Source organism: Prionailurus viverrinus, chromosome D2 (genome assembly GCF_022837055.1).
Source record: "Prionailurus viverrinus isolate Anna chromosome D2, UM_Priviv_1.0, whole genome shotgun sequence".
Lineage (NCBI taxonomy): Eukaryota > Metazoa > Chordata > Mammalia > Carnivora > Felidae > Prionailurus > Prionailurus viverrinus.
Window position 1 is genome coordinate 53,114,513 of NC_062571.1, and position 24,349 is coordinate 53,138,861.

Genomic DNA, 24,349 nt, shown 5'->3' on the forward strand with positions numbered 1-24,349 from the left:
TATTAATTTAAAGTCCATATTTTATTCAGATTTCCTTAATTTTACCTAATATCTTCATTCTGTTCCAGGATACCACATTACATTTAGTCATGTCTCCGTAGGCTTCTCTTGGTTGTAACAGTTTCTCAGACTTTTCCTTGTTTTTGGTGACCTTGACACATTTGAGAAGTAATGGTCAGATGTTTTGTAGAATGTCCCCCAATTCAGATCTGTTTGATGTTTTTCCCATTGTCTGTTGAGGTTATGCGTTATAGGCAACAAGACCACAGAGGGGAAGTGCCATTTTCATCATATCATAGCAAAGACAAATACCATCAACGTTACTTATCACTGGTGATACTGACCTTGGTCATCTGGCTAAGATGGTGTTTGTCAGGTTTTTCCACTGTAAAGTTACTCTTTTCCTCCTATATATCAGCTTTTTTTTTTTGATGATGTTGTATTTGCCTGTTTATCTTTCCTTATCCTTTTATTTTCAGTTCTGTGTTTTTACACTTCTTGTGATACTGATAGAGTTGGGTTTTTACTGTTACATTTTGTGTGTTCCATTTGTTCTACTTTTCCCTTCTCCCTTTTCTTGTCCATCTTCCGGATTGAAGTGTTTTTCCCTCTGATACTGTATTTTCCCCTGTAGCAATTTTTTTTAAGTTTATTTATTTTGAGAGAGCAAGCAGGGGAGGGGCAGAGAGAGAGGGAAAGAACGAGAATGCCAAGCAGCCTCCTTGCTGACAGCACAGAGCCTGATGCAGCATTTGAACTCACAGACCATGAGATCATGACCTGAGCCAAAACCAAGAGTTTGACCCTTAACTGACTGAGCCACCCAGGTGCCCCCCCCCGCAATACTAAATTTTAGGATTTATGCTTTTTTCTTTTTTTTTAATTTTTTTAAATGTTTATTCATTTTTTGAGAGAGAGACAGAATATGAGCAGGGGAGGGACAGAGAGGAGACCCAGAATCTGAAGCAGGCTCCAGGCTTTGAGCTGTCAGCACAGAGCCCAACACATGGCTCAAACTCAAACCGCAAGATCATGACCTGAGCAGAAGTCAGATGCTTAATGGACTGAGCCACCCAGGTGCCCCTCTTTTTTTTTAATTTTTTTTTTAATATTTTATTTATTTTTGAGAGAGAGTATGAACAGGGGAGGGGCAGAGAGAGAGAGGGAGGGAGACACAGAATCTGAAGCAGGCTCCAGGCTCTGAGCTGTTAGCACAGAGCCCAGTGTGGGGTTAGAACCCACGAACCATGAGCTCATGACCAAGCCAAAGTTGGAAGTTTAATTGACGAAGCCATCCAGGCACCCCTGTGCTTTTTTTCTGCCCATTCTTCTAGAACTCTGATTAGAGTTATGTTAGACATTTCTATTTTCTTTTATGGATTTTCGTCTTTTGGTCTCTGTGCTGCAGCATTATAATTTCTTCTTAACTGTTACCCAGTTCTTAAATTCTCTCTTCATAATCTGCAAGGGGTTTTGTTTTCTGTAAGTTCTAGTTTTTTTTTAAATGCACCTGGTGATTGTTTATAGTCGCATGTTTTTTCTTCATTTATAAGTTACTTTGTATTTTATTTTATAGTTTTTTATGTTTGGGTTGATAATTCCATTATCTAAAGTCTTTGGTAACCTAAACTGTTGTTTTCTTCTGGCTCTTGTTCATGATGCTTCATTTCTCTTGAGTGTGGGAATTAGGTGCACATTTGTGTTCATATTTGTGGACTGGATATCCTGAAGGTGAAAGAACTCCAGAAAGGATTTGCATTTGGGATTTCTCCCTTAGCACAGACAGATTTCTAACCTGAAATCTGCATGCCAGTTGACTATGGTTACAGATTTTTAGAAGAAACTGTCCTCATCATACTTTTTTTTCAAAAAGAATTTTTAATGTATTTATTTTTGAGAGAGTGAGCAAGCTGGAGAAGGGCAGAGAGAGAGACAGAGTCCCAAGCAGGCTCCATACAGTCAGCACAGAGCCTGATGCGGGACTCAAACCCACAAACCAGGAGATCATGACCTGAGGTAAAACCAAGAGTCAGACGCTCAACTGACCGAGCCACCCGGGCACCCCTACTTTGCTTCTTGAAGATAAGATAGATTTCTTTGTTGGCTCACTTTGTTGTCATGTGGATTTTTCTGGCTTACCCTTTCACTCATGGTTCATATAACCCTTAGAGTCAGCTCTCCAGCTTTGTATGGACCTAAGGCCTAGTGTGACTTGTAAACCCCAGTATTTTAGCTTTTCCCTTGTAATTTTTTCATTAAATAAAAAAATAATTTATCATCATAGAATTTCCCATTTTATGGATTTTATTATTATGGCGCAAGAATACTTGGGTAATATGTTGCTGTATCCCTTACATTTCTTATAATGGTGGTTAGATCTCATCAGTGAAGTTAAATACGATTTTTTTTTTGCAAGAATATTTCATAGTCCTGTGTACTTCTTACTACATCACAACCTGAGGCATATAATGTGTAGTTGTCTTTCAAAGAGGACATATTACAACTGACATGTCAGGAATACAAAGAATCCTGACAGACTTCTATGAACAATTGTAGCCAACAAATTGGATAACCTAGAAGTAAAGGTTAAATTCCTAGAAACATACCATCTAACAAGACCAAATCATGAAGAAATAGAAAATGTGAACAGGTCAACAGCAAGGAGATTATAAACCTCCCAACAAAAAAACCCAGGGCCAAATTGTTTCACTGGTGAATTCTACCAAACATGTAAGGAAGAATCAATGCCAGTCCTTCTTGAACTGTTCCAAAAATTGAAAAGGAGAGAAATTCCCAAATTCATTTTATGAGCCCTGATATCAAAGCCATATAAGGCTTACAAGAAAGGAAAACCACAAGCCAGTATTCTGCTGAATATAGATGCAGAAATTCTCAACAAAATGCTAGCAAACCAAATTCAACAGCACATTAAAAGGATCAAACACCATGGCCCAATGGGATTTATCCTTGAGATGGTTCAGCATCTGTAAATCGGTGCGAATCACCACATTAATAGAATGAAAGATAAAAATCATGATTATGATTTTTTTTTTATTTTTTTTTCAACATTTTTTATTTATTTTTGGGACAGAGAGAGACAGAGCATGAACGGGGGAGGGGCAGAGAGAGAGGGAGACACAGAATCGGAAACAGGCTCCAGGCTCCGAGCCATCAGCCCAGAGCCCGATGCGGGGCTCGAACTCACGGACCACGAGATCGTGACCTGGCTGAAGTCGGACGCTTAACCAACTGCGCCACCCAGGCGCCCCCGATTATGATTATTTCAGTAGAGATCCCTGCCAAAATCCCAGTCGCCTTTTTTGCAGAAGTAGAAAAAATAATCTTAAAATTTGTATGGAACCACAAAAGACCCCAAATGCCCAAAGCAATCCTGAGTCGAACAAAGAAGGAAGCGCCACATTTCCTGATTTCAAACTTTATTATGAAGCTGTGGTAATCAAAACAATATGGTACTGTCATAGAGAGAGACACATAGGCCTCTTGGAACAGAATTGAGACCCCAGAAGTAAACGATGTTCAACTAATATTTGACAAAGGAGCCAAGAATACTCAATGGAGAAAGAATAGTCTCTTTAATAAATGGTGTTGGGAAAACTTGATATTCACATGCAAAAGAATGAAATTAGACTCCATCTTACTAATACCACCATAAAAATTAATTTAAAATGTATTTAAGTAAAGGCTTTAGTGTGAAACTATAAACCTTCTAGAAGAAAACCTAGGGGGAAGCTTCCTTGACATTGGTCTTGGTAATGATTTTTGGATATGGTCCCAAAAGTGCAAGTAACAAAAGCAAAAATAAACAAGTGGGATTGTATCAAACTGAAAAGATTCTGCACTCCAAAAGAAATAATCAGCAAAATGAAAAGGCAATTGCCTATGGAATAGGAGAAAATATTTGTAAATCATCTATCTGATATGGGGTTAATATCCAAAGTATATAAGGAACCCATACAATTCAATAGCAAAATAACAGTCTGATTTTAAAATGCGTAAAAGACTTGAACAGACTTTTCCAAAGATGACATACAACCAATGCATGAAAAGATGTTCAGCATCTCTGATCATCAGGGAAATGTAAATCAGAACCACAATGAGATGTTAGTTCACAACTGTTAAAATGGCTATTATAAAAAAAAAAAAATGCTATGGAGAAAAGAGAACTCCTATGCATTGCACTGTTGGTGGGAATGTAAATTGGTGTGGCCACTGTGGAAAACAATGTGGAGTCCTCAAAAAATCAAAAATGGAACTACCATTGATCCAACAACCCTACAGATATCTGAAGGAAATGAAATCAGGGTCTCAAAGAGATACCTGCACCCCCATGTTCACCACAACTTTGTTCATAGTAGCCAAGAAACAACCTAAGTGTCTATCACAAGGTGAAAGAATTTTTTAAAAGTCAGATATATACACACACATACATACAATGAAATATTCAGCTGTTTAAAAAAGGAGATCCTTGGGGCGCCTGGGTGGCGCAGTTGGTTAAGCGTCCGACTTCAGCCAGGTCACGATCTCGCGGTCCGGGAGTTCGAGCCCCGCGTCGGGCTCTGGGCTGATGGCTCAGAGCCTGGAGCCTGTTTCAGATTCTGTGTCTCCCTCTCTCTCTGCCCCTCCCCCGTTCATGCTCTGTCTCTCTCTGTCCCAAAAATAAATAAACGTTGAAAAAAAAAATTTAAAAAAAAAGGAGATCCTGCCTTTTGCAGCAGCATGGATAAATCTTTAAGGCATTATGCTAAATGAAATAAGTTACAAAGACAAGTACTGTATGTTGTCACTTACCTGTAGAATTTAAAATAGCCAAATTCATAGAAATAGTAGAATGGTGATTGCCTAAGGATAAGGGATATTTGGAGATGTTGGCCAAAGGGTACAAAATTTCATCTAGTAGATGAGTAGGTTCCAGGGATCTAATACACAGTACGGTGACTATGACTAACTACAGTTAGGAGAGTGGATCTTAATGTTACCAACACAAAAATGGTAATTAAGAGGAATGAGTGGTTCCCCGGGTGGCTCAGTCGGTTGAGCATCTGACTTTGGCTCAGGTCATGATCTCACGGTTGGTGGGTTCAAGCCCCCCATTGGGCTCTGTGCTGACAACTTAGAGCCTGGAGCCTGCTTCGGATTCTTTGTCTCCCTCACTCTCTCTCTGCCCCTCCCCCTCACTCTGTCTCTCTCTCAAAAATAAATTTAAAAAAAAAAGTATTGAGGTATTAACCTTATTTTGGTAATACATATGTATATCAGGGGCACCTGGGTGGCTCAGTCGGTTAAGTGTCTGACTTCGGCTCAGGCCATGATCTCACAGTCCATGGGTTTGAGCCTCGCATTGGGCACCATGCTAACAGCTCAGAACCTGGAGTCTGCTTTGGATTCTGTGTGTCTCTTTCTGCCCCTCCCTCACACTCTGTCTCTATCTCTCAAAAAATAAACATTAAAATTTTTTTTAATATATATGTATATCAAATCATCACATTGTATGCCTTGAGTTTGTTGTATGCCAAAAATATCTCAATAAATCTGAAAAAAAAGTGTAGTCCTTTTTATGGTAAAACTATAATCGGTGCATACAGGTATTATCAACCTGATGCATCTGATTAGGTTCCCTATCAGCTTCTACCTACTGGTTTTAGCAAAGATTGGTAATTTTTTCATTCATTGCCTCTAGATCTATTATTTTTTTAGGTGATACAGAAGAATGATACTGCAATTCTTTATTTCTTCATTTATTAGTTTGGAATATTTATGGAAAGATGAACTGAGAAAGGAATGCTGAGTCAAAGGGTGAATTGGATGTATACTTTTGCTAGATATTGCCAAATTTCTCTCTGTAGGTATTAATACCACTTATATATTCACCCGTAGTGTACTGTTTGCTCACTGCTTTGCCAATAGAATGTGTTGACAAACTAAAATTTTAGCCAATCTATTAGGTAAGGAAAGATAATCTCATAGTTTTAATTTATATGTCTTTATAAGATGGCTGAACCATTGTAAAGCAAGTAAGAATGCTATAGATTGCAAAAGGGTGCTATAAAATAAGCATTAGTGTTTTTAAATTTTTTCGAGGCTTCAATTTTAGGGTAATTTCAATTTCTAATATTTCCTAAGCTATCAGTTACTCTCTAATAGGGACATCGTTTTCCTATAACCACATGTGGCCCTGTATTATTCACATGAATTCAACCTGTTACTTTTCCAGATGTTCTCATAAAATATATTGTTGGCTTATTTTACTACTTGAAAACCAGTCTATAGACTTAAGAATTCAGGTACTTCATATTAATAAGTTTCTTAGTAATGTTTACACTTAGTCATTAGAGAAGTGTTTATTTTTACTTTGCTTTTGTATCCAAGTTACTTTGCTTTTGTATCAAAATGAATTTAAAAACAAAAATTCCAGGGGCGCCTGGGTGGCGCAGTCGGTTAAGCGTCCGACTTCAGCCAGGTCACGATCTCGCGGTCTGGGAGTTCGAGCCCCGCGTCAGGCTCTGGGCTGATGGCTCGGAGTCTGGAGCCTGTTTCCAATTCTGTGTCTCCCTCTCTCTCTGCCCCTCCCCCGTTCATGCTCTGTCTCTCTCTGTCCCAAAAATAAATAAACGTTGAAAAAAAAAATTAAAAAAAACCAAAAAAACAAAAATTCCATTCCATAGTGATTCAGTCTTTGAATACTTCTTGTTCTCATAGTTTGTAGTTATACTTTATACTCATTAGGTCTTCTTTGGCTCTCATTTATATACCCTCTTATGAGGCAAATGACTAGGATACCTTCAAAATAGGATTTCTTTGCATTTACTGGATGCAAATCACTTCCCGTCTTGTTACCGAAGATTTAAAAGTAGATTAGTTTTAAGAAGCATCTTTTTTTTTCTTTTTTTTTTTTTTTTAAGAAGCATCTTGAACAGAGTGAGACTTTCTGGGTGCACACTGCATATAAATACAGATAGCTGAATTATAGGTCCAAAACATAATTATAGAATCTTTTTTTTTTTTTTTTTAAGTAATTAGTGTGCCCGGGTGGCTCGGTCGGTTAAGCGTCCAACTTCAGCTCAGGTCATGATCTCACAGCTCGTGGGTTCGAGTCCCGCATTGGGTTCTGTGCTGACAGCTCGGATCATGGAGCCTGCTTTGGATTCTGGGTCTCCCTCTCTCTGCCTCTCCCCCACTCATGTTCTCTCTGTTCCTCAAAAATGAATAAACGTTAAAAAAATGTTTTTTAAGTAATTACTGGGGCACATGGTTGGCTCAGTTAAGTGTCCAACTCTGGCTCAGGTCACGATCTCATGGTTTTTGAGTTCAAGCCTGCCATCAGGCTCTGCACTGGCAGTGCAAAACCTGCTTGGTATTCTCTCTCTCTCCTCTCTCTTTCAAAATATACAAGTAAATAAAGTTAATTTAAAAAAATTAAAAATATATAAGTCCCAGTGTTGGTTGAACCATGGATGAGTTCATTAAAAAAAAAAAATACTCATTATAGATCTAAATTCTGTAAGCCTTATATCCTCCATCTCCATCTTCATTCCCAGATTTCCTGGCTCTGTGAATTGTCCTCCCCCAACCTTGTCCCAGACCTTGAAGCACATCTATCCTTTATTTCTTACTTGAGAATTTCCTGAAGGAGTCTTATTTTTATACTAGAACCTTATGCCATAAATTTTTCCTCATACATCTGTCTTGGATTATACCTCCTATCTCTAAGTTCTCATGTCTAACTTAGTTTGCCATTTTTGAAAGAACTAATAGCTGACATTGGTTGTTACTACGTTAATACTAAGCACTATATTAAGACTTCAAATGCATTATCTTGATTTTCACATAAATTCTGAGGTTAATAGCCTTACTGAACAGATACAGAAATTGAGGTCCAGGGATATCAATTTGTACAAATTCACACAATAGACCCTACCAAATTCTTATGACCACATTGTTATGTTGGCTCTAAGAAGCCTAATATGAGCTTCTCATATAAAGGGAAGAAGAAAATGAAATAGTAATATCAGGTTGACTTTCCTCAGGGTTATAGTTACCTGAATCTTATGATAACCTTTTGTTATTCTCTAAAAAATTTTCTCATTAGTAATTTCTTGGCATAGTATATGCATAATCAATATTGCCATCTGTTTCTATGTATTAACTAATGATAATTGATGGTGGTGCTTTTTTTATCACACCTTAAAGAACTTTTTCAACATTTTATTTTGAAATTCAAAGAATTTAATACCTTAGTCATTGTTCTCTCAAAAAAAAAAACACATTGCATTTTCTCTGATGTTTCTTGATCTTTTCCTAATTCATCTGTCTCTTTATATTAAGTTTCTCTGGATTGTTACTTTTTCTTTGTATTTGGTTTGGATACAAAATCTTGGCGGATTCTGTTCTAGTTTATTGACTGTAAATAATCTATTGTAAGATTAATTTTCCTGAAATTTCATTTTCATTTAGCATGTCTGTCATCAGGAACTTCCTTCCTATGAGGGTGTCAGCATCTTTGAACCCTAGTCAGGGTTTCTGTCAATTAACCCTGATATTACTGGTATACTAGCTTTTTAAAACTATATAAACCTGTTGAAGAAAGTCTTTTGCCCCAGTTAGAAGGTCTTTTAGAATGCCCCTTTTCAGATCATAGACTTCTAAGTCTAAGATTCACTTCTGTTAATTAGTAAAATACACATGTATATATCAATTGAAAAACTCTGAATCCTCATCCCCCTATAATGTTTACTTGAAATTTCATTCACGTATCTGTAAAGTCTGTGCATACTAATGTACATATACTAAATTTTCCTTGAAGTTCTTCAGTTGTTTAATGTGTATTTATTGGTTGTCCTTAACTAGATTGGAGGCTCCTTGGAGGCAGAGGCTGGTGTATAATTTCATTTACATTTATTTTAATGCAAAGTAGAATGCTATGTGTACAGTAGGTGCTTAATAGGTACTTAGTAGTTGACTTTATAGCCCACGAATGAATTCTATGGGCTATTCTTTTATGAGGATAAATTTAAGCTTTCTTTTGGCATAGACTATGTAATTAAGAATTACTATGATCTTTAGTTACTATTCATGGTATTATGCTACATATATATATATATGTATATATATATATGGTATTATGCTATATGTATATATGTATACACACACACACACACACACACACACACACACACACACAGGAATGGTACTCATCTGCTTTGACTCTGGATCTTTTATTCCTCAGCATTGTTTTGTTTTGTTTTGTTTTGAGGACTTGGGGCCAATTATTACTAGTTTGGTTGTCTAAAAAATTGCCCAACAACATATTCTTACCTGTTTACAATTTAATGTCTAACTTCTTGTTACTAAGCAAAATAATTGATAGCCTGAGTTTGTAGGATATTTATTCCTGCATAAAATTGGTAAAACCTCACCCTACCAGCAGAGCAATCAAAGATGACATTTACATAAGCTTTCTGAGGCTCTTCAACCTGGCCTCTGAAGTCTAGTGTTTAAAACAGTGATGAATGCTAGAGAAAGAGTTAAAATTCTTTACTGTCCCATCAGGAGTTCCATATACTTTTAACTTCTGAGATGGTTGTTGTGGTATTACTTCATGTCTTCAATAAAATCCACATTTGTTGACTTGAGACCATATACTTTTTTTTTAAGATTTTATTTTTAAGTTATCTTTACACCCAACGTGGGACTTGAACCCACAACCCCAAGATCAAGAGTTGCACGCTCCACTCACTGAGCCAGCCAGGCACCCCTATTAAAGGACCTTTTTTAACAATGGATTGAGTCAAATACTTGCCACAGAGTGCTGCAGCTAGGTCCTATGCCATTATATTTTAATATCCTATGCAACAGGCCAAAGTGCCCTAATGTACTGCCAAGTACCATGTGCTGAGATAGCTGTGGCCTACAGAGTCCCTGAGAGTGATGCCAATCATCATCAAAAGCATTTTTTTTAAGCACCTATCTGTACATGGTTCTATCCTAGGCACTGTACAAAACGAGTTAAACAGACTTGGCCCCTGCCCCCTGGGAGTTTTCAATCTATGATGATGCTGACATGGACAGACATAAGGATATTGAGACAACTGAACAAACATTGAACAAGAACATAAAGTACTAACATTATGTACAAGCAAAGGGGTAAGTGCATTTTATGGGATAGTATTAAAGGAAGCCTCATGGGACATGGACAGGGTGGGGTAGAGCAATTAGTCAACCTCTGTCAGGTTAGATTAGTTTTCATTGGGAAGTTGGGTTTCATATAGACTTAAAGTAGGGACAGGACATTCCAGAAATAGAACACAACAAAAAGAAGACTTGGAGCAAGGAGAGAAGTTTAGGACTATATTGTTGGACTCTTGGTGGCCTCCAAAATCTGCAGTTCTGGATGGTTCTGAAGCTGAAGGTGAGGTTGTTTTGGCTTAGCAAGTTGGCATTTAAGTTGGGTCTAGATCAAAACTAGTTCAATGCAGAGCAAAACACAAAAACAACAACAAAAAAACTGGAAACTTGAATACCTTTTGCAAACAGTCTGTCTTATTAAATCTCTTTTATGAACTATTGGCCACTTAACAGAAACTTTGGAGTTCAGCAAAGCTATTATCTTCTCAGGAATTTATACAAGGTTATCTTGTGAAACATCTATTTTTGCTCATTAAATTGTGTTCTGTGTTAGAAACTTTATAGCATTCTGACAACATGTAGAAATTATTTCTCAAGAATTGGTCAGAGGTTGTTTGTTTTTTTTTAAGGATACTTTTCTGTCCCAGAGAAAGGCCATGGGAATTCTGGGTATTACAGTGAGCAGTGCCCATAGATGTTGAGCCCTAAATATTTTCTGCCCTTCAGTCATTAATTTCTTATCTTCCAAGATGTACCTTTAACACCATGCATACATAAATTTGAATTTAAATCACCGGTGCAACAAATCTCCTTTTGCAGTGTCTTCCAGATAAAACTGATTACTTATTTTTCAGTAGACATGGACTTAAGAGTTTCTCCATTAGGTCTCAGCTTGCTGTTTGATGTCATTCATATCTGAAATGTGAAAATTTGAATTTATCCAGAATACTAGGGTGTAGTTATTTTCTTTACAAAAGCTTCTTTATTGTACAAAAGAATTCGCAATAGATTCTCTCTTAATTGCGAGCTTCCCTAGTGCCCTTTAAATTATTGGGTTTTCAAAACTTACATTTATACAGAGCTTCTTCAGTTGCCATCCATTGTGTAAATACAGTACATTGAAAAGTAAGTGGTGAAGCCCACTGAGACATTAAAAATTCAAAATGCCTTTTAAAATATTGAAGTCTTTTTATGCCCTTAGGTATTTAACTTACGTGATGTGCATTTACTCTTCCTCTTCATTAGAGTTGAGGTTGTAAATGGCTAGTCTTGCCTTTCCTCACTTCCCACTACTCTCTGTGCTATAATCTGACAGTAAGAAGAATCTAGTAACTTCTCTTTCGATCCCAAGTTATGAGATAGTAGCATATGGTAAGCTTCCTAGTAAGAAGAGTGACTCAGGGACTGTCATCCAGAGAAATTCAGTAATTGTTCTTATTCACTAAATAGCTTGCCTAGATAATCTTTAAGAAATACCTCCCCTGCATGGCAATTTACTGTTCTGTTGGTATGTTTACTATTAGGCATTTATCTTTATTAAACTATTCTTGGACTAATCTATCTGGAAGAGCATGGAGAGTTTTAGGAAAAATAAAGACAAAAGATTAGACAAGATTATTTCAGAAAAACTGGAAATAAGGACTATGAAACACAGCCAGTGTCTTCATGTAATCTGGCGCATCTTTTGTATGTGACCCAAGGAATGAGTAGAAAATTTCCAGAAGTAAGTGGATTTTTTGTTTGTTTTTGCTTGTACAAAAAGAATTCACACCCGTGGATTCAGGAAGAAAATTGAACCTTCTGAAATCTTTAAAGGAAGACAATTCAAACATCTCTAAATTGTCCATGCTCATGATAGATAAAAGTGATAGTGATTGACTACCATGTTAGGAATTACATTGCTTCATCCTATCTACTGATGGATGTACCCTGTTGAAGAGGGAGGAAGGAGTTACATTGGAAGCATGCAAAATACCTTCTTTCCTTACCAATTTTGATTCTGACTCAGTAGAAAATACCCCTATAGTTAACTTGGGCTTGGTACAGAAAGATTTTCATGGCGTAGTTTTACATAAGTACCTTAGTAGAGAATTCAAATATTTAGAATCATAGGAATTGGGATTCATCAATGAGCAAAACAAAAGTGTTATTTTTCCCTTTGGAGCATATATTCTAGTTCAAAAGTCAGCAGACTTTTTCTGTTATAAACCAGACAGTAAATATTTTAGGCTTTTGCATGTGGCATGTTCCATATAAAACCTTATTTACAAAAGCAGCCAGCTGGGTTTGGCCTAGCCCATAGTTTCCCAGCCCCTATTCTCACAGGTGGAAATAGAATGAGTAAATTAGAGTATGTTAGGTGGTAAGTGCTTTGGGAAAAAGAAAAATAAGGCAGAGTAAATAGAGAGTATCATGAGATAGAAATTGGCAGGGTGGGTTTCACTGAGGTCAAGAAGAGGAGGAGGAACCAAGAAAGAAGAATGAAAAGTTAATGACTGGTGATGGAAAGAACACCAAAAGATGATGATGTCCTAGAAATACAATGAAGAACCATATATGAGGAAGAAGAAGGGAATATCCATGTCAGATACTTCTGTTAGGCCAAATAGTCCTCCCTTTTGCATTCAGCTGTTCATAGGTTGTTAGTGACCATTATGAGCAATTTTGGTGGAGTGGATTCAAGAGGAGAATTGAAGGAGAGTGAAAACAGATGAGTCTTTTGAGGAATTTTGTAAAGGGAGCAAAGATCAAGCAGTGGGGGAAGAAAGATCAAGACAATAATTTGGGTTTTTTTAAGATAGAAGAAACAACAATATGTCTGATTGGAAACATTCCAATAAAGAGTAGAGAGGAAATGATGTAGGAAACAGTTGCTGGAGCTGTGGCTTTGAGTTGGCAAGAGATGGGATCTGGTATGTCAGTGGAGGGATTGACATCAGATAGGTGTGATGTTGGTAGTGGCTGCATGTGCTGTGGAGAGTCTGGACTTGTTCTTTTGTGGCTTCAATTTTTGATTAAAGGATTATCAGTAGAGAATATGAAAGTTGAAGTGTGGAGGTTTTATATATACTTTATGGTCTTTAACTTTTAGTACCAGCATTTGACAGATCTTTGGTGACTCACTAAAATGACTTCTATTGTGCCTTCTGAGGGAGTTTTAAACTTAACCCAGCAAATTTGTATATTTTAAGGATAAAACTATACATTATAAGATTGAATAATGATGCATGTAATGCCTGGGGCACAGCAGCTGGTATCATGTAGACTTAAGAAGTGCAAACTGTTGTTGGAGGAGATAGTAAATACACTAAATTGAAATCATAGGTTCTTTAATGTGGCTCCCAATGTTCTTTCTACTTCACAATGGGGTCTCTCTTACAGTGACTAGTAATGTTACTGGCTCTAGCGATCAGGGGAAGTATTGATCAAGGCTCTATAGATCGATGCTTGTTCATACGTGTTTAATTTATCTCATATTGCTATGTTAATTTCTTTCTACAATAAAAATAATTTTTTACATTCTACAGCGTCCTCATAGATTGTAACCCCTCAGAAGGTAGGTAATAATTCTTATACATTTCTAAGAAAATGTCTCAAGTGATAGTTTGTATGTGGAGGGTATTCAACAAATATGATGATTACTAAATCAAGGTTTTATATTTCTTTGATTAAACTTAGATACTCAGTTCTTTAGGCCTTGTTCTAATTCAGTCCTGAGACCCTTTCACTATTCTGAAAAATTCTGGAGCTAAATTGTATTGGGCTTAAAAGCAGTCTAGAATACCTCCAAATATAGCTATTCTGAATAACTTACAAAGAAAGGTAGTAGCCAAATTTCACAGTAAGCATTTAATAATAGAAGTATAATTGGCACATACAGCTGTTGGAATGTCATAAAAACTGGCATGGTGATCATTAAAAGAAGTTTGTTAGATGGGCGTTACATGTAAGTGATGAATTACTAAATTCTCCTGAAACTAATAGTACACTATATGTTAACTAAATAGAATTTAAATAAAAACTTGGGGGGGAAAAGTTTGTAGAGAATAATACTCAACTAAATGTTGCATATTGAAACATCAACGTAAGATAGATTGACTTCTTAAAACTACAAGAAAATAGCATTGGTTATCTTCACATACTGCACCAAGGAAGTAATGAGTGAAGTCAAAGAAGTGATATTTTTACCAAGTACTAGAGAATATAATTATGGGCAGGAACTGTTCTGAAATGGCCATTTCATTCTGCAGTAGCCAGTGTGAATAAAATAAGTAAGAGAACTATTTTTTTCATAAGAAGCAGCTGCGTTTGAGGCTTTATTTGATTTACTGATAAAGATAAAAATTTGAAGAAGCTATTTCCTAGAATTTAGGAAGCAGAACTTAGCTATTCATCAAGACAACTGAGAAATTCTAAGTTTATTCAAATCTAGGTTCCCATCACATTTATAACAGTTACCTCTAAAGCATCAGAACATCCAACTTCATAACAACATTTTAGATCACTGGAAAATATTGAACAAGTCATTTTTTAAATATCTGTCTTGTGTTGAAATATTACTTTCTTTTATTATAGGTCCAGTTGTTTACGTCTTGGATCTTGCAGATAGACTGATCTCAAAAGCTTGTCCATTTGCTGCAGCGGGAATAATGGTTGGCTCTATCTATTGGACAGCTGTGACTTATGGAGCAGTGACAGTGATGCAGGTTCAGTATTTTACTCTATTCAGTGATACTTTTAATGTGAAGATCTATTAGATTTCTGTTAGGAGTTTTAAAAATTATTTTGAACAAGTAATAACAGTCTCAAGGCTTAAAAATAAGAAAATTTATAAAAAAAAAACTATATAGTGAAAAGTCATCTTCTTACTCCTGTCCATTTGCCCAGGTTCCCCCTCACTTCCCCAAGTAGCCATTTATATTAGTTATGTAATATATTCTAGACTTTCTTTGTGCATGTGCAAGAAAAAATAAATTTGTTCTCCCACACACATACATTTTCCCCCCCTAAAAGGAAGCATATTAGAACTACACCCGTTTTGTTTTTTGTTTTTTGTTTTTTTTACAAACAGTGAATCTTGGAGATCTTTTTATAAGTATGCAGAAATCTGCATACCATTCTACGTATGGAATTAGAACAATTTACTAACCAGTCTGTTGTTGATTGGAAATTACTTCCCGTTTTTTGCTACAATCAATAACTGTTGGTGAAGATTATTAGACTTAAATTTCAAGATTTAGTCCCAGGCCCTTGATTCCTCTCTTTATACTTTTTCCCTAATGATTTCCAGCTATCAGCTGTGTGCCTTTTATGGTTAGATCTACATCTTTTGCCCTATTCTATCCTCAAAAGCAGTCCTGCCGTTGCAGCTTGACACTTCTCCTTATGTGACCACTTGTGATTTCACACTCAGGATTTCTGAAATCAAACTAGTCTTTTCCTCAATTTGAAACCTAAATTTATTTACATTTTATAATATTATAATTTCTCTATACCTCTGATTGCTACTATCATTTTCCCATCTACTCGGTTTATATCCTACATTCTTAGGATTACCTTTAACTTTCTGCTTCGTAGCCCTATCTCCAGTCCACTGATCAAATCCAAGCAGTTTCCATTTTGATATCTTATATCCGTAGCTTCCTTTTCCACAGTCTTTATAACACCTGACTTTGTTGTCACTCCCCTATCATACCGTATGGCTAAAGGAGCCTTTTGACTGGTTTCTCTAATTTCATTCTCTTCTGTCAGTCCATCCTTCCAAATTAATCTTCCTAAAATAATCCCTTCAACATCTACTCCAAGCTGTCTCCTCTGTCTTAAGTAGGACTTTTCCAATGCAGCAGTTAGATTGGGTAAGTGTTTCATAAGTAACTCAGTAATCGTTTACACACTATGTAATATTCTAGAAATTGCACATAACTTGCCTATGCCAGGTCCACAGTAAGTAGCCTTTCTGGTTGTTTAGTCGTGGTGAAACAGTATTGCAAGGTTTCTTCATGAAGCGTTGAGGATACCCCCAAAATCTGGATGTAGTCACTAGAATGAATTACAAATAGTAAACCATCATTTGTCATGAGTGTAATGGATAAAGATTAAGAACCACTGACTTAAAAAAGATTCTATTTCCTTGACCTGATTTGTTATGCCAAATCCTTCATAGTCTTACTTCATTCTACTTTGAGGCCTATTGGCTGTCCCCTGCATCTTATCCTTTTGCTCCTGTTTAGTTTTTTACCTCTGTCCTTTGACTTTTGCCACCCTCCCTGCCTCATACCTGTCTCTCCATTCCATTCTCTACCTCTCCAAATCTGAACTCTTTTCAGGCTTAGTTCAGCTGCTTTTCCCTCCTGAAACTAACCAGACAACTCCTGCCACTGTCATTCTTTAAATGGCAGCAGATCTTGTGCTGACCAAGTGATATTGATATAGATTACTGAAGTTATTTAATTTTTCCTATATTCAGCCCTTTGCTTTTCCTATTAGAAGGTAATTTCCTTGAGGGGTGCTGGGTGGCTCAGTTGGTTAAGTGTCCGACTCTTGATTTTGGCTCAGGTCTTGATCTCACAGTTTGTGGGGTCAAGCCCCACGTGGGGCTCTGCACTGGATTCTCTCTCTCCACTCTCCTTCCCTCCCCTGCTTGCACCCACTCACACTCTCTCTTGCTCTCTCTCTCAGATATTTTTTAAAAAGTAATTTCCTTGAAAGTAGAGACTGTCTTACACTTAGGTATTCCTGTTATAGCATATACACAGAGACTAATACTTAAAGGGCTTCCAGGGGCGCCTGGGTGGCGCAGTCGGTTAAGCGTCCGACTTCAGCCAGGTCACGATCTCGCGGTCCGGGAGTTCGAGCCCCGCGTCGGGCTCTGGGCTGATGGCTCAGAGCCTGGAGCCTGTTGCCGATTCTGTGTCTCCCTCTCTCTCTCTGCCCCTCCCCCGTTCATGCTCTGTCTCTCTCTGTCCCAAAAATAAATAAACGTTGAAAAAAAAAAAAAAAAAATTTAAAGGGCTTTCATAAATATCGTGGGGTTTTTTTTATATGACTAGTTCTGTCAGGTAGTAGCAGGTTTATTTGATTATATTCTCTGCAATAATTAAATAAAATAAAATTCCAGTTTTGATTAATGAGTACATCATTAGTTCAGGGAGGTTTAGGTAATTCACTAGTACTGACGAAGACACAAAAACTTAGAGCAGATATATACATTATTGAATGTACAATACGGATGTATATGTATATTTTTTGCAGGTGAGGAAACTAAGGCCCCATGAGATTGAGTGATTTCTCTTAATACCTAATTGACTACAAGAAATAGGATGGCTCTTTTTGAGGAAAGATTTTAGGCTCACTCAATCTTTTTTTTTTTTAATTTGAGAGAGAGGGAGAGAATCCAAAGCAGGCTCCACACTGCCAGCATGGAGCCCAATGTGGGGCTCAAAGCCACTAACTGTACAATCATGACCTGAGCCAAAACCAATAGACGCTTAACCAACTGAGCTACCCAGGGACTCCAAGCGTCACTCAATCTTAAAAGAAATTTGTTAATGATTCCCAGGCCCAAGGACTATAGTTCTAAGACAAGGTGTACGTAAGTGAACAACTGGAGAACAGTTATAACATTATGTAAACAAATATGAAGAGTACAGAAGACTACATAAACAGTATTTTAATTCAGTACAATGAAAGATCGTTTGAAGTTTCATAGAAAGTAAGTCTGGAGCTGACTCTTGAAGGCAATAATTTGGATCTGTAGAGGAGATACAAGCAAGGAGACAAAAATGAACATGTTGGTTAATGGTGATGGTAAAGAAAAAGACTCAAATTATGATGATACATATATTTTGTGTTACCACTTAGAAATAATCTTCATATACACTGTGGCACTTGGAAAGATTTTTTAAGCCCTGAATGAGAGAGATTATAGTAGATTACAGACGGTAGGTAGGTAGGTATCATATGATTTAATTGTATTGGGAAGACTTTTACCTTTCTGAGCATATTTGTTAGGGAATGTGCCCCACTTATACCATCAGCAGTATTTAGGGTTTTCTTTTTAACCCTTGACAGTTTTCTTTTCCTTTTGTTCTCTGACTACTCTAAAGTACAAGTATATTAGGTTAAGGAATCAAACCACTATTCTTTTCCCATTTATTTCTCCACGAGCCAGTCTTAAGTTCAATCCCAATTAGTTGTGAGGAACTTGAGACCTTCTGCTTATCTTTTTATTGAAAAGACAACGTGATAGGTAACTTTTTCCCCCAGCACTGGGCTAAACACCTTCCAGCACTGATGTTTTTAAACCTTGCATCAATCGTGTGATCTAGATACTATTAATTATTCCTAGCTTACAAATTTGGCAAGTTTACGTGTCCAATACCACACAGTAAGGAAGAAGCATTAGGACCCCTGTCCCTAATCTAGGGCTCCTTAAGTGAAACTTTGTTCCACAGGCAGTGGGAACATTTTACTCTGGAACAACCACCTTCATGTCCATTTTCGTTCCATTTTTCCCTCTGGTGTAAAAATAACCCCCATAAGCATTGTCAGTTCTTAACTCATATACTACACTTAACTATCCTTAAGTCTGACTAAGAAAACCTCTTAATTCATCACTGTTCATTCTCCCATTTAAAAGTAGGGCCATAGGAGCACTTGGGTGTTTCAGTCAGATAAGCGTCCGACTCTTGGTTTCTACTTGGGTCATGATCTCATAATTTGTGGGATCGAGCCCCACATCGGGCTCTGCACTGACAGTGCAGGAGCCTGCTTAGAATTTTCTCTCTCCCTTCTCTCTCTGCCCCTTCCCCCATGCTTGTTGTCTCTCTCTCTCTCAAAATAAGTGAATGAACTTAGGAAAAAAGGTAGATTTTAAAATAATAATAATAATTTAAAAAATAAAAGTAGGGTCCTAAAAGGAAGTGATTTAAAAGATCAGATTAGGGGGTGCCTGGGTGGCTCAGTCGGTTGAGCATCTGACTCTTGATTTTGGCTCAGGTCATGATCCCATAGAATTGAGCCCCTTGTTAGGCTCTGCACTGAGTATGGACCCTGCTTAAGAGTCTCTCTCTCAGACACCTGGGTGGCTCAGTCAGTTAAGCAGCTGACTCTTGGTTTCAGCTCAGGTCATGAACTTATGGTTTGTGAGTTTGAGCTGTGCAGAGCCTGCTTGGGATTCTGTCTCCCTTTCTTTCTGCCCCCCTCTCTCTCTGCCCTTCCCATGTCTCTTTCTCTCTGTAAATAAATAAATAAATAAATTTTTTTAAAGTCTCTCTCTTCCTCTGCCCTTTCCCCCCACTTGCACTCTTCTTTCTCTCTAAAATTAAAAAAAAAAAAAAAAAGATCAGGTTAAAACTCTTAGCCTTTCAACATTGGTGAACTCCTGGATATGAAGAACTAGCTTTTAGGCCTCAAGCAGAGAAACAAACCTTTCTTTAAACCTACAATTCCTAGGTCTTTATTTTATACACAGATAACAAATTCTTAGAGAAGACATTCTATAGTTCCTGAATCTCACCCCCAAATTGAAGTCTTAAAAATAACCTGTTTTGAAATCTTGGAGCATAAAACCAGAATGTTCCTGATGATACACAAGGTATGCTGGGTTTGTTTTGACCAAAGTTAAATCAGCCCCATTGCTTTACTCAGTCCTCATTTACTGCCCTTGAGTCTGATTATAGTAGCAGGGGGTATACTATAGTTATACTATTGTTTCCATTTTAGCATTTATATTTGCATGCTTGTTTAATTTGTCTCTCTCCTCTCCAAAAGACATCTGTTTAGCTCACCATTTTATCCGCAACACCTAGGCCTATTTCTGGCACACAGTCAGTATTCAGTTGAATGAATGCATGCAGGTATGCGTGCATGGTGAGCCCAGCTTGAGTATAAAGCATCTCTGTCGACTTTAGGTATAAGAAATTGGGCAGTGGGCCTTTTGCTCAGTTTGCCCTATTTCCTTTTTTGTTTCCTCACTCTGAGATACCTGGTTGTAAGGTTTTTACCGCTACCCATGAGAAATAAACTGTGCCTTACTGTAGTCTCTACCTGAATATTCACTCTGCTTTATATTTCTAAACCCCAAATTTTAAAAAGAATAGCATAACCCACAAAAGGGATTTTTCAGATTTCTGAATTTATTTGCTAGCACTTTGAGAATATTTAAATCACATTTAGTTGTAACTTTATATGTGATCATTAAACTGAAAATAATAGAATGAGGGGCACCTGGGTGGCTCAGTTGGTTTAGCCTCCGACTTCGGCTCAGGTCATGGTCTCACAGCTGGTGGGTTCAAGCCCCTTGTCCGACTCTGTGCTGACAGCTCAGAGTCTGGAGCCTGCTTCAGATTCTGTGTCTACCTCTCTTTCTGAACCTCCCCCACTTGTGCTCTCTCTCTCTCCAAGATAAATATTAAAAAAGAAAAAGAAAATTATATAAAAATGAAATATTCCTCAAAAAGCATAGGTAAATACACAGTCTCTGGGCTAATCCACATTTGTCCCCAGTATGGGATTAGGGTTTATGAAATACAGTGTACCCTTGAACAACATGGGGATTAGGGGCACGGACAAATCAAGAAAAGTTATATATAAGTGGACCAGTTATATACAAAACTCATGTTGTTCAAGGATCAACTGTATTGTGAACCAGACTCTTTCACTTTAGGGCAACTCAGAACAGTCATCCTTCACATACAAGGTGTCAAGTTTCTACAAGGAGACACAGAAGAATATTAGATACCTATACCTGGTTTTTGGCCACTGAGAAGAGGCTGGCCTCCTGCCCTTTAATATTACACTGTGGTTAGATAATGAAGTACAAACCTGGACTATATCCCTAGCTCAGATTTTAAAGCATCCATTTTGGTGCTCTCCATGTACGTATAAAATATTTTTACCTGCATTGAATGTGTTGTCTAGAATTTCAATTTGTTCTTACCATTCTCAGCTTGACCTTATTTCACACGTCCTTGTAGTAGTGAAAAATTTGCTATGTAGTAGTAAAAAAATTTGCTATGATAGTTGACATGAAGAGCATCTCGTTTTTGAAAAAAAAAAAAATCCCATTTACTTTTTCATGAGCTTGTTTCCTGAGTGTACCTGGCACTTTTAGTTTTCCCTGCCTTCTTTCCTTCCCTCCTTGCCTATCCTTCCTTCCTTTTACCTCCTCGCTTTCAAAGAGACAGTTTCTTCCCAGTCCTCTCTTCATGGCTTACTCCTCAAGTGTGATCAGAAAAACTATTTGGAGTTTTTATAGTAGTGTCTTCCTAGCAAGCTGTCCTCACTGTGATACCTGGGTAGGCTAAAAGCCCAAGATTCTGAAATCGTCCTCTTCTGTCATAACTGCCAAAAATAATCCTTCAGAGAAATAGGTTTAATTTGGAAGCGATTGAGACTTTGGCTAAAGGGAAGATCATTTGAGACGTTTGAAAGAGAATTTTCAGGGAAGTTCTCCAGTTAAAACTAAGAAGCTCACCAATAAAATGGAGATGTTGAGAGAAGTATAAGGCCAAGATGGAGTAAAAAGAATTTTCCTGGGAGGGGAATGTATGGAGATTCACAAGTAAGAATCATATCCTGGGGTGCCTGGGTGGCTCATGTAATTGAGTGACCAACTCTTGGTTTCAGCTCAGGTCATGATCTCACGGTTCATAGGTTCAAACCCTGAGCTGGGCTCTGAGCTAATAGCACAGAGCTTGCTTGGGATTCTCTCTCTCCCTCTCTCTCTCTCTCTGCCCCTCCCTCATGCTCACTCGCTCTCTCAAAAATAAACAAACATTTTTAAAAAATAATCATATCCTTCTTGCCCTCTGGGATCTAAACCAGTGGAGAAATAACCCTAAGACCCAGATGAGAGGGAAAGGATTGTTTTAGCTTCATTACCCTAGAGTTAGGATACCCTAGGGTTCCTAGATTAGAAAAATGACTGGAACCTGTAGCAAAAACTGCAGTCACTCAAATGTAGATCTTAGAATTGAATTTTAGCAGAGTTTGGTCTGTAGAACAAGCATTTAGCCAGCCAGAAAAATCACTCTCTATACCAGAGTGAAAGAACCAAAGAAAAGTGAGCTTTTGGGCCATCTCCTAAAGGCTGGTTCTGCCCCTTGGTTATGCTTACCCTAGTAGGAAGAGCAGAAAAACAGATGCTCTGCTGGAGGACAAACAGGACCTAGAATTATAGCCCAGTCTAACCATATCAAATAAGAGGAATAAAATAACCAGAAATCCCCTTCCCTCTATTGAAATGTAATCAATGTGGGTCAACCTTTTTTTAAATTTACATCCAAATTAGCAGGGCAACAATGATTTCAGGAGTAGATTCCTTAACGCCCCTTACCCATTTAGCCCATCCTGCCTCCCACAACCCCTCCAGTAACCTTCTGTTTGTTCTCCATATTTAAGAGTCTCTTATGTTTTGTCTCCCTCCCTCCCTTGTGTTCATCTGTATCTTAAAGTCCTCATGAGTGAAGTCATATGATACTTGTCTTTCAATACCCTTTAGTTCCATCCACATAGTTGCAAATGGCAAGATTTCATTCTTTATGATTGCCGAGTAATACTCCATTAGTATATATATATACCACATATTTATCCCTTCATCCATCAATGGACATTGGGCTCTTTCCATACTTTGGCTATTGTTGATAGTGCTGCTATGAACATTGGGGTGCATGTGCCCTCAACCATTTTTTTTTTCAATATTTATTTTTGAGAGAGAGAGTATGAGCAGGGGAGGAGGCAGAGCATCCAAAACAGGCTCCACATTGACAGCAAGAAGCCCAACATGGGGCTCAAACCCTCAAACCATAAGATCATGACTTGAGCTGAAGTTGGATGCTTAACCGACTGAGCCACCCAGGCACCCCACTGTTTTTTAAAGCTTTTATTCCAATATAATATGAAGGAGCTTTTTTTCCTTTGAATGAGAGACACATAAATAAATCAGGACTGATAACTTTCTGACTTGTTTTTAAAACTTTTTATATTTTTATTTCAAAATTTACCATTTCCTCTAAAATGAATTCAGCTCAAGCATGCAACCTTTCATTAGATAAGGAAATGATTCTAGTGAATGCTGTTTGTTTCACAGGTTGTAGGCCATAAAGAAGGTCTGGATGTTATGGAAAGAGCTGATCCTTTATTCCTTTTAATTGGACTTCCTACTATTCCTGTCATGCTGATATTAGGCAAGATGATTCGCTGGGAAGACTACGTGCTTAGACTATGGCGCAAATACTCAAATAAACTACAAATTTTGAACAGTATATTTCCAGGTAAGGCCCTGAATTGTGGTTATAATGAGCACACCAGATTAACCTTGTGGAAGAATCTTAACATGTGAAGATATTTTAGCTATTGTGATTTATTAGGACTAATACCTCCATTTCTTTTTTCCCCCCAACAGGGATTGGTTGTCCTGTTCCTCGAATTCCAGCTGAGGCTAATCCTTTAGCAGATCACGTCTCTGCTACCCGAATTTTGTGTGGAGCCCTTGTCTTTCCTACTATTGCAACAATAGTTGGTAAACTGATGTTCAGTAGTGTTAACTCTAATTTACAAAGGACAATCTTGGTAAGATGGTTTTAATACTACCTTTTTTTTTTTTTTTCCAAGTGACTATACAAAAGAGAAGGAACTGTGTTTAAAAAAAAAAACAGTGGGACTTCATAAATACTCATTCTGTGGCTTCTGTGCCTTGAGGTTCTATTTGATCCCCACTGTTATCCAATAGCAAGAAAGAGGGGAAGATCCTTTGCATTACTTCTGGCCTTCCGGAACTATGCTGCAGGTGATGTCTCTCCTAGAATAGGCATGAATTATCACACCCATCCTTGCCAACAAGATTTTGGTGAATAGCTTCAGCTCTAGGATCAGACTGCCTGGTTCATATCCTATCAGATACCGCCTTGCTGAGAAACCTAAATCAAATTTCTTCACTTCTCTGTGCCTGTAAAATGAAGATCATATTGGTAGCTACATCAAGGTTATGTGGTGGATTAAATAGTTCATTTGAAATGCTAGCACATAATATGCCCTTGTATTGTTTGCTATCATTGTTATTCCTCCCACTTCCCTTCTCTGATAGCAGCCTGCACATGTGCCCAAGCCTTCTCCCTGCTGTATCAGAATGGACGTCAAGCTAAGTGGAGAGAAGATTACTTCAATAGGAGAACAGGGAAGGGGGCACCTGAGTGGGTCAGTCATT

General features: G+C 37.6%; 1 protein-coding gene across 1 annotated transcript in view; it reads left to right on the top strand.

The window, feature by feature from the left end:
• The window catches only part of MARCHF5 (membrane associated ring-CH-type finger 5), a 58,083-nt gene that overhangs the window by 30,540 nt on the left and 3,194 nt on the right, over positions 1-24,349 (top strand). The window contains exons 3-5 of the mRNA XM_047825355.1: positions 14,719-14,849; positions 23,234-23,417; positions 23,549-23,715. Coding sequence (XP_047681311.1) covers positions 14,719-14,849; positions 23,234-23,417; positions 23,549-23,715 — 482 coding nt within the window. The remainder of the gene's footprint in view (positions 1-14,718; positions 14,850-23,233; positions 23,418-23,548; positions 23,716-24,349) is intronic.